This window comes from Carcharhinus amblyrhynchos, chromosome 16, assembly GCF_965287045.1.
Source record: "Carcharhinus amblyrhynchos chromosome 16, sCarAmb.v2.hapA, whole genome shotgun sequence".
In the NCBI taxonomy this organism is placed as follows: Eukaryota; Metazoa; Chordata; class Chondrichthyes; order Carcharhiniformes; family Carcharhinidae; genus Carcharhinus; species Carcharhinus amblyrhynchos.
This window is the reverse complement of record NC_137339.1, coordinates 1,673,856-1,693,691: the sequence shown is the minus strand read 5'-3', so window position 1 is coordinate 1,693,691 and position 19,836 is coordinate 1,673,856. Positions and strand designations below refer to the sequence as shown.

Genomic DNA, 19,836 nt, shown 5'->3' with positions numbered 1-19,836 from the left:
CACCGGTATAGTGCCAGAAGATTGGAGGTTAGCGAATGTTGTCCCATTGTTTAAGAAGGGGAACAGAGACTTCCCCGGGAATTATAGACCGGTCAGTCTTACTTCTGTTGTGGGCAAGGTTTTAGAAAAAATTATTAGGAATAGGATTTATAATTATTTGGAGAGTAATGAATTGATTAGAGATAGTCAGCATGGTTTTGTGGAGGGTAGGTCGTGCCTTACTAACCTTATTGAGTTTTTTGAGAAAGTGACCAAAGAGGTGGATGGGGGTAAGGCAGTTGACGTGGTATGTATGGACTTTAGTAAGGCGTTTGATAAGGTTCACCATGGAAGGCTTCTGCAGAAATTGCAGATGTATGGGATTGAGGGTGATCTAGGAAATTGGATTAGGAATTGGCTGGCGGATAGGAGACAGAGGGTGGTGGTTGATGGTAAGTATTCGACATGGAGTTCAGTTACGAGTGGTGTGCCTCAGGGATCTGTTTTGGGGCCACTGCTGTTTGTAATTTTTATAAATGATCTGGATGAGGGTATAGTTGGGTGGATTAGTAAATTTGCTGATGACACCAAAGTCGGAGGTGTGGTAGATAGTGAGGAAGGGTGTCTTAGTCTACAGGGAGACTTGGATAAGTTGCAGAGCTGGGCCGAGAGGTGGAGGATGGCGTTTAATGCGGAAAAGTGAGAGGTAATTCACTTTGGCAGGAATAACGGATGTGTAGAGTATAGGGCTAACGGTAGGACTCTGAATAGTGTAGATGAACAGAGAGATCTAGGTGTATGTGTACATAGATCCCTGAAAGTTGGGAATCAAGTAGATAGGGTTGTTAGGAAGGCATACGGTGTCTTGGCGTTTATTGGTAGGGGGATTGAATTTAGGAGCCGCAGCGTCATGTTGCAACTGTACAAAACTCTGGTGCGGCCGCACTTGGAGTATTGTGTGCAGTTCTGGTCCCCACATTATAGGAAGGATGTGGAGGCTTTGGAGAGGGTGCAGAGGAGGTTTACCAGGATGTTGCCTGGTATGGAGGGGAGGTCCTATGAGGAGAGACTGAGGGATTTGAGGTTGTTTTCGTTTGAAAGAAGGTGGCTAAGAGGGGACTTTATTGAAACATATAAGATGATTAGAGGTTTAGATAGGGTGGACAGTGATAGCCTTTTTCCTCGGATGGAGAAAGCTAGCACGAGGGGGCATAGCTTTAAATTAAGGGGTGGTAGTTATTGGATGGATGTCAGGGGTAGGTTCTTTACCCAGAGGGTGGTGAGGGATTGGAATGCCCTGCCTGCTGCAGTTGTAAATGTCCCTAGTTTGGGGGCGTTTAAGAGATCAGTGGATAGGTTTATGGATGGCAAGGGTTTGGTTTAGGTTAGAGGGTGATTGTTTTTTAACTGGTCGGCGCAACATCGTGGGCCGAAGGGCCTGTTCTGCGCTGTAATGTTCTATGTTCTATGTTCTCTCTATAGTAATCTTCCCCTGTTTAACCTGATCATGCACAGATTCACACATACACACCTTTGTTTATCTATACAAAATAACAATGTAATTCCTCCAAGAATTTTAAAAATACATAGCGTTTACAATACTGAAATCAGGAATTGCACTCCTTGTCAATTAAAATAATGGAACTCCATGAAGCTGAAGTTATGTTTCAGCTATATAAAGCTCTGGTCAGACCACACATAGAGAACTAAGAGTAATTCTGAGCTCCACACCATACAAAGGATAAATTGTCGTTGGAGTGAGTGCAGTACTGTTTTATCAGAATGATACCTGCACTCCAAGCGTTAAATTATGGGAAGAGATTACACAAACAAGGGGTGTATTCACCTGGAATCTAGAAGGGGTAAATTGATCAAAGTTTTCAAGACAATATACTACATGGGACCTAGAACTCAGAAGACCAAGTCAAATATTTAGAAATAGACCTTTCAAGAGTGAAATTAGAAAACTTTTTGGAATCCATTTGCACCAATGGCAATTGGATGCTGGGTGAATTAATTTTAATAGAATTTTGAGTATTGCTGAAAAGAGTGTCAAAGCTTTTTGTCTTGCACTCTTCAGAACAGATGCAACAATGTCAAATTTCACAGGGAACAGCAGTTGTACCACATGAGGTTGGTAGGTTAACATGACTGCTCCATTTCAACAGTGAATTCTTGAGTGCAGGATGGAGTGCATTAACATACGTAGCCATTTAACATTGCAACACACCTTAATGAGCTCCTGTGGCGATACAAGTGTTGTTTTTCACTGACAGGCTGCTGCAGTCAAGCCAAAAAGACATTCTCCTGACCACACAAATGAGTAATGTGTATGAATTTCAATGCCAGTGTGGTCCACCAGTTATTAGGACATATCGAACAGTGTGAACCTTCAGCTGTTGGTGATGGGCAGAGTGCTGACTATAGCGAACGAACTTCTGCTTGCAAACCTCGGAAACATTCTCTAACATTAGATGTGATTCTGCCATTGGACAGCATTTGCTGATGAGTGCTAGGAATTACATAAAGAACCAACTGAAGTTGGGCTTGCATATATTCATTTGCAAAGACTGCCCTTTGCAGCATAAGGTACAGGCCCACACATTGCATATTTTTTAAAATAAAAACAGTAGTTCACTGGTACATTCACCATGGCAATATCACAAACAATCAGAGCCAATTTACCAACTAATCCATACCCATTCCTCATGCAGTATAAATTGTTCTTCTCTTTAAAGGTATTCTTGTTTCTTTCCTGGTGATTGCAAGTGACTATTTGATGGATTTTTTTATCAACCCAAATATTAAAGACATCGGGAAGATGGCTGTGTAGAGTTTGGTAATGGATCAACCATCATCACGCTGAGTGGTCAAACTGCCTGCAGGGGCTAAATGTTCCATTTTTCTTCCTATGTTCCTTGATTAGCCATGCAAGGACACAAGAAATAAATAGTCTTGCCAATTTTTTGAGCAGGTTTTCTATAATCTTCCTAATCTTTTCATTTCCCTTTTCAGAGGAAACTATAACACCTGAAGACACTGGAGGTGGAATTTTTAACGGAGAGAAGAAGGCATTATATTATGCTGATGCCTTGACTGAAATTGCCTTTGTTGTTCCTTCTTTTATGGAGTCATCCAGTAAGTCAAAACTCAGTTATTTGGGAATACCTTTTATTTATGTATGTGTAATATATCCAGAGGGTTTTGCTTCCTCCACTAGAACACTGCCTTTGCAGCCTTACACTGACTGGGAGATTTCTGTTTTCAATTAGACCCCAGATTGATTACCTGCGCAAATGTTGTATTTTGTTGGTGGAAGACGTCAACCTTAAACTTTGAGTTGCTGGTAGCTACCGAATAAATATATATTTTTGATTTTGTAAATTTATAACCAGGCATCATTCTAAGATGCCATGGGGAAAGAGAGACTTGCACTAGTTGCTATGAGAGTGACATCATGAGTCCATTCCTCAAGATTTGCATTGGGGTGAAATTTTAGATTAATTGAAAATTCTCCTTTGAGTGACTGTTCCATAGAAATACTGATCTCCTGAATTCTGATATGGTTATTACCCATCGAGATCAATGCAGCTCTCTGTTCCCGGTTGTTATAACATGTTGTAAAATTTCCCCATGTCTTAGTAATGGTTCCATTCTTTCATGAGCTATATTTTAATTAGGTGAACTTCTAATAAACTGCATTGCCAATCCACGATTGTAACAGAGTTTCAGTTGTAAGTTGATTAGAACAAAATGGCTTCTTAATATTTTTAATTGCACTGTAATGCCTTTTTTTTTCAATAAAACTAGATATCCATTCATTCTGTCAGTTTTCCCCCTCTTTCCAGAAGAGCTTGATGCCTTGTTGGGTTTATTTCTACAAGCACCATGTGCCCGAGCGACCAATGTTCTTGCATTAAATTCAACAATAAGCATGATATTTTTATGTGAGGGTGTGTCCTGTCCTCACCTGCCTGCACATTTCCACTGGTTACCAATCTGGAGCAGGAGTACTGACTGTTATTTTCTCTCATTCCATTTCCTTTCACCCCTGCCTCTTCCCTGATTGAGAGTGACTAAGTTTGCACAGCCATAAGGGTTTGAAATTGAGCCCGCTGTGGTTTGAGAGCCCATGCTAAACTACCAGGGGAATAGCGAAGCTCCATTATTTGAAAAGTCAAATCCCTCTCCACTGAAATGAACACTGTGTTTAGATGCAGAATTGAGAAGCAGTTTGTTTATAAGCAGTTTGGATCAAGATGCTCACTGGAAAGCATTAATCTTCAATTAGCATTGAACGGAAATATTAATTCTAAATATCTTTTAATATAATCTTTTATTTATAAATTAATGTCAGTGCTGTAATTGTCATAACACAGCCGTTGTATCTATAATTTCTAGTCCTGCAGCATTGCAGAAACACATTTATTTCCCTTTGTTATATTTGTAGCTGACTCCTCAGAGAGTGGACTCGCATCGCAGGAGGCAGAGACACAGATGGATCTACTGCCAAGCCTCCTGAAACAAACCCCACTGACTTTGGAGCTCTTCCCAAATCATTCCGAAAACCTCAGCAACTCCCAAAGGGTGAGATTCTCCCCATAGAGTAAAGGGTTGCCAGTTTATTCCTCCAGTATTCAAAGCCTGTTTCAGTTTTGAATGCAGATATGAGTGTGTGTGCAAGTGCATGAAAATCCACTCCCACTCACCCCAGAAAGCTTGGTCATTGTATTATATGCACAGGGCTTTGTGAAAATTCACCCCCAATTTCTCTTCCACTTTCATGATTAGGAAATACTGTATCATGGTGGCATCATTTATGTGAGATATTAGACTAAGGTGCTTCTCTCCTTGCTGCTCTGGTAAAGATTAGATGATGTTATTCATTGTGAGGCATGGACTTTGCGACCTGACTGACATTCCTCCCCAAATTAAGGCCACTGGAAATTAGCCTTTTTTTTAATGGTTTGTTGAATCTCGTGTGTAAGCTGACTGCCATATTTAGCTACATATCAGCTATCACTGCTCTTAAATGTCATTATCACCATGATTCAATGTGAACGCCTTCACCCTCAAGTTAGAAGGTTGTGGATTCTAGGCTGATGCTTCTAGTGCAGTGCTGAGAGAATGCTACATTGTCATACATACCATCTGCCTGCTAAAATGGACATTAACGATCCCAAGGCACTGTTCAAAGAGGCACAGTGAATGAGTCGATATGCGTCCCTCAACTAACATTACTGAAAACAGATTATCTGGTCATTCCTCTCATTGCTGTTCTTGGGACTGTAGTGTGTGCAGATTTGCTCCCACTTTTGTCTGTATTCTACAAGGACTGCACTTTGAGTGATTTATTTGTGTGATGTACTTCAGGATGTCCCTCAGGATGTGAAAGAAGCTATTTTAAATGCAGGTTATTTATTTTACTGTGAATTGTGGAAGCTACCATTTCCTTTTACTGAGTATTTTTTTTCCTCCTAAAGCTAAGCCCTACACAAAAATCTAAGAAGCTGCCACTTGGTCGAACAGTACCTCCACTGGGCCCTGAAACTAAGGTCATTGTTGTGTGGGTCGAACGCTTTGATGACATAGGTATAGTATTTCTAAAAGGCTTTTAACAGCAGCTGCATTACTGCATCATCAAGTACTGCTTTGTATTACTGATCCCTTTGTAATCGTAAAGCTGACATTCACTTGAATTATATTCAGGAAATAATTTGTAAATTTCAGTATGGAAGCAATGTACTATGCCTCCATGTCACTGTGGAACTATAGCCTTTGGCTCATGGCTGTTTGGCCATGTGCATATTATATATTTTTGATCTGCCAGGGATTTGGGATATGTGCAGCAGACAGGAAAGCAGCCATGATATTTTGAATGACAGAGCAGACTTGAGGGATTGAATGGTCATCTATGGAACATTCTTGTAGAGTTTCATACATGCTCTCACTTTCTGTCAAATAACACTGTGTATTACAAGTCCTGCCAGCATGTGACTTCTTCCAGCACTTTATAGCATGCTTAGTATCTTCTCTGCTGTGGCTGTTTAACATTTAATGATCTTTTTCTAGAGAATTTTCCTCTGAATGACCTTCTACCAGAGACCAGCACTGGAGTAGAGACCACTACTAACAGCAGCACATCTCTCAGGTACATTCACTTCTTTTTAAGCTGTGGAATCTACAATTAGTGCCCCTTCAATCAGATCTTGTTTCTCAAGTTTCAGAGGCTCTGAAGTAACCTCTCAGAAGCTGGTGTTCCTTCATCAGATTCCCTGTATTTACAAACACGATTACAATCCTAAAGTGCTTCATGTGCACAATCAGAGTCCATGTTTATGAGGCTCCCTGATTTGGACAGGCAATTATGGCAACAACAGGGAGCTTGTACTCCAAGAGGCCAGCCTCATGGGCCTCACTGAAAACATTACAGTCTGCAATTTTGTACTAATAAGCAAGTGTTTCAGTGGCTCCGTGCTGGTTCATGAGGTATCTGTTGCTTTCTGGTAAAAGCCCCATTAGGGCATTCAGTTAGGGGACAATGGGAGGGGCCTGCCTTTGGTGCCTGGGACAGCCTGCTGCATCGTTCACTTAGCCCAAGGCCAGTACCGTACACGGTTAAAAGTTGCAGCAAAGCTCACTCCTGCATTTAAGTCATTGAGAGTTTGTAAAGCTTAATTTTATGTCATTGTTCATGTGTTTGATTTTTTTTTCACATTTTGGTAGTCCAATTGTTTGATTAAAAGGCATCTTTAGTTCAAAATCTTCTTGTGTATTCGTTTAAGTTTTTTAAAGGTATTTAGCCTGACACAGATGTGTGTAATTCGGAAATTTCCATTGACTTTGTGAGACAGAGAATAAAGAGCACATTAAGCTGCTGTTCAGTAAAAACTGATTTCCTCAACCACATTCTTGGAACTTCCTCACTGTGGGGTTAAAGGGGCTGGGTCTACTAGCACCAGTTCAACATGGAAAAACCTGATCCTCCCCTCATCATTGGCATTCTACTATTATGTAAGAAAATTCTGTGGCTCTCCATCTTTTTCTGTAATTTAGGAACTTTTGCCTGTCCTGACCATAATAAATAGGAGCAGGAGTTGTTCATTTGGCCTACCGTTCAATAAGATCATGATTGTGGCCTTAAGTCCACTTTCCTACCTGTCCCCAATACTGTCCATTCCCTTGTCAATTAAAAATCTTTCTAACTCTCTGAATATTTTCAATGATCCAACAACCTCTGCTGCTTTCTGGGGCAGACAATTTCAAAGACTAACAACCCTCTGGGAGAAAACATTCTTCCTCATTTCCATCTTAAGGCAAACTCCTTAAGATCCTCCCAAAAGAAGAAGCATCCTCTCAGTATCCAGTCTTGTGCACTCGCAGAATTGTCTGTTTCAATGCAATCAGTGATTAAGAGAAGTCTGGTTATGTAGGCTGGATTAACCACCTTGCCTTTATCTGGTCTGATTATTCTAGGACCACCATGTCAGACAAGGATGTGCCAGTCATTTTCATCCATCCTCTGAAGACTGGTCTCTTCAGAATAAAAGTTCAAGGAGCTACAGGGAAGTTCAGCATGGTGATTCCGTTGGTTGATGGAATGGTTGTGAGCCGACGGGCATTAGGTAAGGATGCCAGCTGGCAGATAATTGAACATTCCGCTTTGTTTTGAACCAAGCGCATGATTGTTTCCCTGCTCAAAATTTACAACTCCTACCTGTTCCTCATACCCGAGCTCCATTTGCATTATTCCCACTCACTTGTGAATGAAGGATATTGATGGAATGTTACAGGATTTCAGAACCAGCAAGAGCTGCCTCTTGTAGGTGCAGTCTTCCATTTGCAGTATCCCACTCACCGAGTTTCACACCTCCTCCATGTGCATGATTCAAGCTCCGACCGTGCAGATGCAACTTTAAAGCAGTTGAAATCTCTTGCATGTGATAATGCAGAATTACGTTTCCAGCTTAGCCAAAGAGAATTGCATTTAGCCCTGCGACGGTCAAATGGTCATTTTGGCTTCCAGCCTCCAGCAGTCAAGCACCAAATAAAATCTTGCTCCCTAAGGAATATACCACTAGCATTGTTTTACAAGGGTCTCTGTGATGTTGTGATTATGATGTGGAGATGCCAGCATTGGACTGGGGTAAACACAATAAAAAGTCTGACAACACCAGGTTTAAGTCCAACCGATTTATTTGATAGTACACTCACTAGCTTTTGGGGTTAATTGAATATTTTCCCTGAAAGCTAGTGAGTGTACTATCAAATAAATTGGGTTGGACTTAAACCTGGTGTTTTCAGACTTTTTACTATGCTGTGATTATATCAGGAGAATATTGTAAATTAGGTATCTCTAATCTGACCAATGGGTTGTAAAACCTATCCCATATAACACCAATTAATGCATTTGGGATTGGGAACAATTGTATTGATGTAAGTTCAACTGTATTACCATAGTTAAGCCCCACACCATCAAAATTCTGGGAGATTATCATTGACCAGAAAGTTAATTGGACCAGCTACAAAAATATTGTGGCCACAGAAGCAGATCAGAGACTGGGAATTCTGCACCAAGTAATTCCCCACCTGACCACCATCTACAAGGCACAAGTCAGGAGTATGATGGAATACACTCCACTTGCTGAATGAGTGCATCTCCAAAAAGACTGAAAAAGCTTGACCCCATTGTTAGGGTGCTAGATCAGAACCCAAGTTACTTATGATGCTAGACCAGACTTCAATAATTTTTCTATTTTAGCATAAATGTGACGATAGGCTGCTTCAGTCCAGGAATAACTCCACTAACAAATTAGGAACCTTTTATTGTAAAACAAACCAGTTTAAAAACAACTATGACAAAGAAGCTATTAACTATTAACAGTGAAACAATATTTTAAAATGAAAAAACATTTTTTAAATTTCTAACTTATCATTGTTCTAGTTCCAGATAAGCAACATTCACAGACTTAAAATGCCACTTTAAATACAGTTAGCAATCATAAATATACCTGGATTTTCAGTAACTGTGTTAATGTAAGCCTACTTTGTGACACTAATAAACAAACTGTAAAACTTTGCCTACATTCAACGTAGCAAGTAGTCTTAAAGCTTTCAAAGAATAAGAGTTTCAAAGCAGCTTGCGGAAACCTCTGCCTTCAAACAATTCCCAGCTGGAACTGCAATTCTAAACTGCAAAAACCTCTCTCTCTGCTGCAGACCCAGGACTGCACAAAACCACATGACTGTCAATCACACTAATCAGAAATCCCATGGGAACTTGAGTAAATAAAAGGCCATTAACTCTACTTAATCACTTACAGGCCTAAAATGAGTAAGTATCCTGCTCTCCCAGCATCTGTGATGCATTCCTCCAGATACACCAACTGCCTATAGAATTGAGCTAAATTTTTAAGCATTCCCCTTAAACATAAAGAACCAATTGCACTACTGTCATCACACCACCCAGGACAAAGCAGCCTGCTTGATTGCACCCCATTCACTCCCGCCATCACTGATGTGCCAACTACAAGATGTACTCACCACATTCCTTCGACAGCACCTTCCAACCTTGCAGCTTCAACAACCTAGAAGGACGAGGACAGCAGAACCTGAACTCCAAGTCTCACAACTTGGAATTATATCGCCTTTCCCTCACTGTCACTTGATCAAAATCCTAAAACTCTCTCCCTAACAGCACTATATGGGTATACTTGCACCACATAAACTGCAGCGGTTCAAGAAGGTAGTTCACACTACCTTCTCGAGGGCAATTGGAAATGGGCAACAAATGTTGACCTTGCCAACAGTGCTCTCATTTCATCAGCTGCTTGTTCATTGAGAACTTTTAACAAAAAGGGAGATGCTTTTCATGTGAAAATGACCAATTCTTAACATGCCATTAAAATCAAATAGAAATTTGTGGTGGTTAACTAAATTACCAACCAAAAGGGGTGTGGTGGGGGGAGGATTTACTCTGGTTCAATAGTTCTAAACTTCAGCTAATTTTTGTGGTGTTAAATTTAAAAGCAAGAGCTTTAAATGGAACCCAGTTCAGGTGTTTTTTTTTGAGGCGCAAGGTACATTTGAGTACAGGTTTATTAATGTAACAGACCTGTCCTCTCAAGCATAGCTCACTCACAGTGGAGTGTAAATGTTAATAAACCCTTTAACAGAGGGATAACCATCCGGTTAGTCCACGTCATGAAGTGGTGGAAAGGGAGTGGGTTGGCTATTGAGCCATAGAATCATACAGTGCAGAAAGAGGCCATTCAACCCAATCGAGTCTGCATGAACCACAACCCCGTCCAGACCCTACCCCCACAACCCCATGCATTTACCCTAGCTATTCCCCCGACACTAAAGGGCAATTTAGCATAGTCAGTCCACCTGACCTGCACATGTTTGGGGTTTGTCCGTGCTGTGCAGGGCAGGGCATTAGGGCTGATTCATGGTGTGAAGGAAGTCCTTCCTATTGAACTGCAGACTTACAAAGAGAAATCAGCCCAGAGCAGCAAGAGGTTCAGGGACTGCTGATTGGAAATGCTGGGTTTGGCATAGATGCCCAACTCTATTGCTTTGCACAGATGGTGAACAGCAGCTGCACTTGGCATCTGGGAAGAATGGGTGAGGTTGGAACTCATGAGACAGCTGGATGTTGTAATGAAGCGATGGTTAGTAACGTTGGTGTTGAGCAAAATCAGTTTCAAATGAATTCTCCCCCACACCCTCCCAAGGCACTTCACAACGAGCATGGAGCAGGCTACCAGAAAAAAAGTAAATCATTCTGAATTTAAAAAGTAACTTAAAAAGCCACTGCTTTGATATGGAAAAATGGGATGGATCCTTCATTCCCTAACCTGTCATTCCCTGATGTGTCATTGTCCAGGCCGGCATTCACTATCAATCTTCAAATAATTGGTGTTCAGTTTGGGACTGGAGTCACAAATGGACTCCGAGAGGGTAATAATGGGAGGCTTCCTCCTTCAAAGGATATTAGTGAACAAATTAGATTTTGTTTTTTAAATCTAACTTTGTGGTAAATTTTTTTAAAATATTAAATATCAAACTTTTAAACTGTTGCAGTGAGATTTGACCTTCTGTTCTCCAGGTTATGAAACAAAAGCAAGGGCATGAGTCGCAAAAACCCAGCTTGCAGGTGCAGCAGGTGGTCAGGAAGGCGAATGGGATGCTGGCCTTCATAGCGAGGGGGATTGAATATAAAAGTAGGGAGGTCTTGCTGCAGCTGTATAGGGCATTGGTGAGGCCGCAGCTGGAGTACTGTGTGCAGTTTTGGGCGCCGCACCTGCACAAGGATATTTTGGCCTTGGAGGGAGTGCAGAGGAGGTTTACTAGGCTGATACCGGAGTTGAGGGGGTTGAGCTATGAGGAGAGGCTGAATAGACTAGGCTTGTACTCGTTAGAGTTTAGAAGAATGAGGGGAGATCTCATTGAGATGTATAAGATGATGAATGGGATGGATAGGATAGAGGTGGAGAGACTCTTCCCACTCAAAAAAGACAGTAGGACTAGGGGGCACAGCCTCAAGATAAAGGGGACGCAGTTTAGAACGGAGTTGAGGAGGAACTTCTTCACTCAAAGGGTGGTGAATCTCTGGAATTCTCTGCCCGTTGAAGTGGTGGAGGCTGCCTCGCTAAATATTTTTAAGAAGCGGGTTGATGGGTTCTTGATAAGAGAGGGGATTAAGGGTTATGGGGAGAGGGCGGGAAAGTGGAACTGAGCCACGACAGATCAGCCATGATCTTATTGAATGGCGGGGCAGGCTCGAAGGGCTAGATGGCCTACTCCTGCTCCTATTTCTTATGTTCTTATGTTCTTATTCAGGAACAGTGCCACTGTACGAGCTTACCTGTCTGATTCACAAGTGCTGTGTTTGATCAGGATGCAGAGCAAGGAGATTTCTGACTGGAATATCTAGTCCCAGAGTTCAGAAGCAGCAAGTATGGTGGGATTAAATGGCCGTTTTTTTTTTACATTTTGCGTGTTCTTGAGTTGCTCTGGTGTCTGCTGTGAATCGTGCCCAGTGAGAGGACAGCCATTTGGAGAAAGAAGAGTGAATAATTACAATGGAAGGGAGAGTGTTACCACCTCCAATAAAACTATAACTGTGTGGTAACCTGGTTAACGTGTGTGTGCTTTTGATTTCAGGGTTTTTGGTCCGACAGACAATTATAAACATCTGTCGAAGGAAGAGACTGGAAAGTGACTCCTACAACCCTCCCCATGTAAGGAGAAAGCAGAAGATAGTGGATATTGTCCATAAATACCGCAACAAGCTCCTGGAGCCAGAATTTTACACCTCATTGTTCCAGGAAGTGGGACCGAAATCCCTAAACCCATAGATGCACTGAGATCCATGCCGAGAGTATTTATAAGCTATTTTACTACTTAGTCAGGCACTTGGCTGCAGGAGAATGTGATGTGAAGCACCGACTGGTATCCAGAGCTCTGGAAAGCAGTATATCCCAGCTGGTTCTGTGTAAATGTGTATTAAGGACGTAAAGTTGATTTTTGAGAAATATATAAAACCATTTTATACTGAACTGCAAGACAGCCTTACTGAACATAACCGAATTTCTGTACAATACTTGAAATCTGTATTATGTAGTGTATCTTTGATCAGCTGTGCGGCAAGCTGTGCAATACTGCTGTACTCTTTAGCTCCCAGACCTTGCACTGAATCCTACACAGATAGACAGTTGTAGAGGACAAGTGAGTTTGGGGCAGTCTCAATCCACTTACTGGTGGAAGTGATTCCACAGCACAAAACTGCCCTTACAGTTAGTCATTGTTAGCATTAAAATGAAAAGGAATGGGACTGGAGCTTGGAAGAGGGGAGTTATCGTTTTCATTCATCAACCTTGGTCAGTGATTTTCATTGTTAAGACACCAGGCCACGTTTGGTTGTGATGTTAATACCAAGCCACATGATTTTTCACCAGAAGACGCTTGTCCTGGAATCACCCTGTATGAACACAAGGGTATACTTAGTGCAGTTATCAGTTCCTTGCAATCCCCAACATTAGCACATTGCCTAATGCAAGCAGCCAACAACATTTTGATTTTCAGTCTTCCTGGTGCCATGCAAGCTGTGAATATTCATGTTGAAATGACATTGATTGGACACTGTACTGTTCGAAGAAAACTAGAAGGAATGTAGAAGTACTTGTCAACTTGAGGAAAGGGGAGGAATGAGGGGGTTAAGTCCACAAAAGGCACCAATGGTAAAAGTTTTTTTAACAGTGTCCTCCCAACTGTGGAGCTTTGAGCCTCCAATCCTTGCCTGAGATTAAACTCCACTTGCCCAACCCAGTTTCAACAGTGGCATAGCTGTGATTTTTATTTGTCTGCTTTTCCCTACAGCACCAAGTACAACATCCCCAATCTTTATATGTTCCAAGCAGCCAAGTGGGGTCAAATCCATGTGCCATCTGGTTGCAATTTCTTTCTTTGTAACAAAAGATGAATTTGCTGTTTTTTTTTCCCCATGAATTGGCATCTTGTACGGGTTCTGCATGAAATTTAACGTATTGCACCTGGAAGCTTCCCTCACTGTAATTCTTCCCTGAACGTAGTGAGGCTTTCCTCTACCCTCTACTACTGACAGGAACAATTTGTATCTCCGGACCTTCTCCATGGAAACCACTGACCTAGGCTGTGATTTGAAATAAAATTATCCTGAAAGTGCCCGAGTTTGATTCGAAGCCTTCCATGCACCATGCAGAATTGTTTTTTTTTGCACAGTAATCACGAAGCATTGAAAATATTTTTACAGGTTTTATTTTTGTACCTCAATCATTTGGTCACTTCCATTTGAAGAAATAATGGTTATTTTTAAAACCATATCTCTGTTCACAAAACATTTTCATTTGAGGAATGAACCACACTAGAAATCATTCAATGTTAACACTTTCCAATCAAAGATCAAACAAAGCAAATGTCAGAAACTTTCGTGAACAGTGATCGATACCATTAAAACACAAGAATTTGTGATATACAGGGCCAAAACATCGATATTCTCCCACATCTTTTAGTGTCCCTTGTGTTTTGTGACACTTTTTGAATTAACACACATCTTCCTGCACAAGTTCAGTGCTTATTTTAGTGCTTAATGGGGTGTTTTTTAAAAAAATAAAGGTTTCTTTTGAAAATAATTTAAATGCCATGATTAGATTTCTTTCTCCCCTTAGTACCCAAGCAGTTAAACGGGCGCAAGCCTCCAGTCAAACACCTGTATTGATGAAATCGCTGATTGAAGACACAGCCTTGCAGAGTAGGTGATGCAACTGGAGAAGGACACCTGGCTGTGCAACTCTAATGAGTCTGATCCTGGTAACCCTTTAAGGCAAACCCAAACAGTATCAGTGATCTGAGTGGTCAGCTTACTAATGACCTTGATCAGAGAGGAAGGACCGTGGTTGGGGAAGCCACAAATATCTTAACTAGTTAGTCTCCAGCAATCTCTATGTGCATGCTTAGCAGTCACTCCTTGATTCACGTCAACCTGTATCCAGGTTTGATGAATTTTTCACACACAAGTGCAGCTTTCCAACAGTTAACCAGAAGCTCCAATCATCTGGACTTCCCACTTTATTGATTTCAGAATGGTGATTCATTTCTATGCAATTCAGATACCAAGAAGCAGACTTTGGTACAGTACATTATTAACCTTCTGCAGTGAGTGAGTGAAGAAGGCAGTGAGCTGAGCAATATATTTGATGGAAATAGCAAATGCTGGAAATACTCAGTGCTGACTGCTTCCAGGTGATTTCTGTTTTAATTTCAGATTCCTAGATTTTGCAGGTTTTTGTATTGAAGGGGTGGGAAGGACATAAATGAGGCTGCTGTAAGGAAAGATTCCACTCGTTATTGACTGTGCTTACAGGACAGATATATGCAGTAACTTTTATTTTGTGCATAGCTAGGATTTTTTTAACTACACATCTCATGCACCAAAATCTACTGTTCCATCTGTGTGTAGAAGCAGCACACTGTGCATGATGGAGCAGATGATGGTAGATATACTCTTACATGTGAGACCTACAGTGAGTTTATAATACCCAGCATTTGGGATCACTGCACTTTCAGTTTCATTTTCAAACAGTATTTAATCAGTTAAAGGCAAACCATTTTGCAGTACAAAATATTTTTTAAAATCCTTGCTTTTAGTTGACTGTTCTCAGAAGTGCAACTTCTACACGCACAGTTCAAACCGTGATACCTGGGAGAGTAATGTTGCAATTGAATATTGTTTGAATCTTAATGTTGGTAGGTGCGAGATCAAAGATGTGATGCTGATCTATTTCCACGGCAGAACACTGATTTTATATTGATGGGAATGTGAATAATTTCAAAATAATTTCTGTGGGCCACAGTCACGACATTTGTTAACCTTTTATTATATCTTATTTCCACAGTGAAAGTAGTTCTGTTCTTTCAAAATGCAATAATCTAGTCCTATTTTAACAGAATTTAAGCCAAATAGACTGAAACTTCAAAGAGGTATGTACCTGTTGGTTTTCAGTCAACTAAGAGATAACTGAGTGACACTTTCATTCTGTTCTGCAAATTGTGTTTGAAATTATTCCTATTGGACTCAACTTCAGTTATTTAAATTGATTGGATAGTATGACTCAACTTGCACTTTCCCTCAGTTCCTGATTGTACAAAGAAGGCTGTTTATCTCTCCAACAATGGAATCCAATGTAATTCTTGCTCATAAATCTCACATGATAATTTGAGCAATTTAAAGTTTTGGTTTTTAAATTCTGGGATTTTCTGCATTCTTTTGTAACCAAATAATGACTGCTGGAAATACACAGCAGGTGAGAAATCAATTTACTGCACAATCTTTCAGAAGTTGCCTCTTGAGATGTTTAATGCAGAACGAGTCTTGTAAATCCCACTGCACCGAGTAATGTGCCCAAGTGACAGAACAATGAGATCCTCTCTCAGAAAAGCCCAAGTCCACAGCTGCATTTATCTTCCAGGTTCAGTCTGACCAGTTCCTAGACTTTCTGCTCTGAAAAACTCCTCTCCTACAAAGTTTGAATGTTTTCTTTGGAGATGTTATTTGGCTATTACCATCTCAATGCTGTCATTTCAAGAACCTACTTCATTTGCTTCCCGCATTTTTTTTGTGTTTTGTGCACGCCTTATTTAAAAGAATGTTTATCTACCGTTATCCCTTAGAATTTGAAACGAAAACAAAGTGACACTATATTTAATTTCTTAAAAATGTAACCCCAAAGAAGTTGAACCAGTGAGCCACGTGTAGACCAGATCAGGTAAGGATGACAAGTTTCCTTCCAGATGGGTTTTTTCAACAATTAGATTTAATTCCAGATTTTTATTGAATTCAAGTTTTATTACCTGCAGTGGCTGAATTTGAACCCTGGTCCCTAGACCATTGCCCACTAGCCCAGTGACAATACCACTGCTTCCCCACTATGGAGCTCACTCAGGTAAGTAAAAGATTAAACTGAAATCTTGCTTACACATTACTGCTTTCAGGAGGTTTTGAGTTACATTTTCTCCCTCTGATATCTCACTTGTGTGCGGCTGGGATTGGAGTGCTGAGCTATTACTTTGAGGTAGGCAGAATCCAAAAAACCCAATATCACTAAAGTTACTTGGCCACCCAGCAACCCAACAGAAATCAGTTAATTCAGCACAAGCCTGGAATCAAATCTTGCTTATCACTGACATGTTGTGTTCCAAGTTTATAGCAAAATTCTAATGTGCTGAATTGTTTACTGTTAGGAATACATTGCACAAACTAAACCCCCCCTGTTTGCTACACTAAATATTTAAGGAAAATTATTGTGTACATTGCTTTTGATTATTGGTAAGGGGATGGGGTGGTCTGTAATTGGCTTGGATGGTGGTGGCTTTTTATTATCTTGTAACTTTGTACACCTCCTGTCCATTATTAGCTCGTGGTCATCAACAGGCCATGAGCTCTCCTTACAGGTCAGCCCCCAGTCCATGCAGAGTTAGCTGCTCTTGCTGCCTAAGGAAATAGTAAAACAGTTGGCCTCTATCATGTTGAGACGTGGACCCATGCACTTCATGCATGTGAACACCACAGGGTAGGCTCAACTGTGATTCCCTCTGCCAAGATGTCCATGTGAAAGATGACCATTTCACACTGAGACACCAGAGGGCACCAGTGAATCATTCTGCAGTACAAAGTCAGGACTGGATTTGGGGTTTAATGAGACGTGTCTGTTGCTCTAAGAGGAAGAATATGGAGATTCTACACACAAAGCTTTAAACTTCACCCTCCAATAATAAACTTGTTTCATTTGTTTTTGTCTCCAGTTCCCAACACTGACATTTTAGCTTAGAACTTGCACCAAGCATATTGTGTGCTTCTGTCCTGATCAGGGATTGTACAGAATTGACATCTGTTTATTAAAACATAAGGGGACCCTGAATTAAGAAACATTGTCTTTATACAGCTGGTAAGATTAGTGAGGGGGGGGTGAGGAATGAAACTTTGAGAGTCTTTTATCCACAAGTAATCAAATCTCGCCTATGTGACTAGCGAACTGGTACCAACTCTCCTGCAAAGCTGGGATGTCAGGAAGTGCTCTGCCAGCACTAGGTTTCATATCAGCAACATGCAAAACTGAGACACCAAAGTAAGTCATTACTGAAGCCATGGGCTGGAATTTTACTATCCCGCCCACTATGGAATCAGAGCAGGTGAGGGTCGGACAATGGAAATGTCCACTAACCTCAGGTGGGATTTTACGGTTTCAGGATGACCAAGGTTGTAAAATCCTGCCCCATGTTTTCAGTAGGTAGCTTGAGTCATTGGTTGGCATCTGGCAACAGCTCAATGGGCAAGTATCCAGAGTGGGAATGTAACAACATCCCACTGCATCCACACAACATTGACACTAGGCTTTGGGATTGTCTGCTCAAAAGACAGAGCAGCTAAATTTCCTTTAACTAAAAACCTTCTTCACTCGCCTTGCTTTACACGGATGATCTTACTCCAGTATAACTGGACAACACACTTGACTCATATTATTCATACTTTGAATTTCTGGCAAGTTCCTAGGGAGCATTCACCATAAACAGGAGTCCTGAAAGAGATAATGGGGCAAATGCACTTTGGTTTGGTGAATAATTCCGCTGACTGTCAGCAGGAATTCCCAAACTCTCGTGCATTTTCTAATAGTATCTCATCCTGGGCAGCTTTTGAGGGTTGGGCCTTCTGGGATTGAATCTTTCTATTTTAATTCTGAGGTCAGGTTCGGTGTTAGTGAGAAATTGTGTGCAATTAATCTGAAAATGAGCATCAGGATCATCTGACATGAAGGGTAATATTAAAGTATTGTATTTTCTGTAAATAATGCTGGCTTCTATCTGAGATGTAAGTAAAAGGAGGATGTGTGTAAATAGTGTCCAGCAGGCTAGGTTGTTTTTTGTCTTCCTAATCTCTCCTTGCTGGGATTGGCACAATGAGCTTGTTTGTATTTATACCAGTTCTGTATATTGGAGAAATGTACTGATATTGAATGTATTATCTCATGTATTCAATAAAATTTCAAGGAGCTTCTTAACCTTCTTTACCACCCAACCTCCTCCCAAACTCCCTCCCCGTACCTTATTAGAGAGGGCTGTGTGAGTAAACTAGAATTTAAAAGGACTTTGGACAAGATTCCAGTTCACCAGAGAAAGCCTTTTGTGAGATGCATTTCCTTGGGTGTTAGCAGAGTGTGGATGGCCAGTTGATTGAGAAAAGTGCTACACATAACAGGATAATAATCCAGAGGGAGAGCCCAAGTACAGGTAGTGGGAGGCTGGAGAATTTACTGGTCATCACCTGATGTAGGAATCAAGCCATGATATTCTGGGATTCAGTCTGAGAATATTCCTCATCTACAAGGCCTGACCCTAAACCCTACCATTGTTGTTGCAACAAAATTCTCTGACCTACTCCACTCCATTGTGGCAGCACCATTACCACAAACTCTGCAATGGATCATGCAGGAAGTTCACCTGAGGACAACTAGTAATGAAGAATAAGTACCAACCTTGCATCATTCACACTGAGAGGTGAGCTATTTGGCCATTTCAATCTCAGCCAAACAACTAGTATTGCTTAGCCAAATAAATGAATGGAAATATTCAAATGTAATATATTTCATATACATGTCTTATGTAATTTTTAAAAGCTTCACCCATTAAGTTTGTATACTCAGCTGAATTTTTGCTTTGCTACTGATTGAAAGTGGGAATGTTCAATTAAAAGTGGGGAAGTTTACCTTTTCAATTTTACTGAAATTTCATTTGTCTCTTTGTCACCTTCAAGGTGTCATTTCTCCAATAATCCCTCAGGAGATTACCAACTTTTGATTACCAGAGTTATGTATTCAAAAGAGATGCTTGATGAATCCTAATTGGTTAAATCAGAGAGCCTCATGCTCTCTATTTAAAGCAGGTGTGTCAGACTACCAGCCTGCATTCAGCAGGGAGCAACTGGAGAACTGGCTGTGTGCAGCTCTATCATGAGGAAGGAGCTGGCAGAGAGGTTCTTGCCATTGGAAGGAGAGAGGAGAAAGGCAGAACAAGGAGGGAGGAAGAGCCATCGCCCCCACCAGCCACTGGAACATCTCCCTTCCGAGGAGAGGGAGAGAGGAAAAGAACGAGTGCGCCCATCTGCAGGAGCGAAGACAATGCTGAGCACAGCGAGACCCAGAACATCTAAGGACTGAGTTGTTGGGCTGGTGCCCCCATTGTCGGGAGCCTGTGCCTGAAAAGGGATGGGGGAGAAAGATTAAAGAACTTGTTTTTTTTTCACCATCTACAGGGGTAGGGGGT

General features: G+C 41.1%; 1 protein-coding gene across 7 annotated transcripts in view; it reads left to right on the top strand.

The window, feature by feature from the left end:
* Positions 1 to 13,314, top strand: part of ralgapb (Ral GTPase activating protein non-catalytic subunit beta) — a 126,841-nt gene extending 113,527 nt beyond the window's left edge. For all 7 annotated transcript variants that reach the window (XM_080204567.1, XM_080204573.1, XM_080204572.1 and 4 more), the window contains 6 exons: positions 2,995 to 3,117; positions 4,430 to 4,566; positions 5,463 to 5,571; positions 6,052 to 6,130; positions 7,456 to 7,604; positions 12,148 to 13,314. In XM_080204567.1, the coding sequence (XP_080060693.1) occupies positions 2,995 to 3,117; positions 4,430 to 4,566; positions 5,463 to 5,571; positions 6,052 to 6,130; positions 7,456 to 7,604; positions 12,148 to 12,341 (791 nt within the window). In that variant the 3' untranslated portion in view covers positions 12,342 to 13,314. The remainder of the gene's footprint in view (positions 1 to 2,994; positions 3,118 to 4,429; positions 4,567 to 5,462; positions 5,572 to 6,051; positions 6,131 to 7,455; positions 7,605 to 12,147) is intronic.
* Positions 13,315 to 19,836: the final 6,522 nt, after the last annotated feature.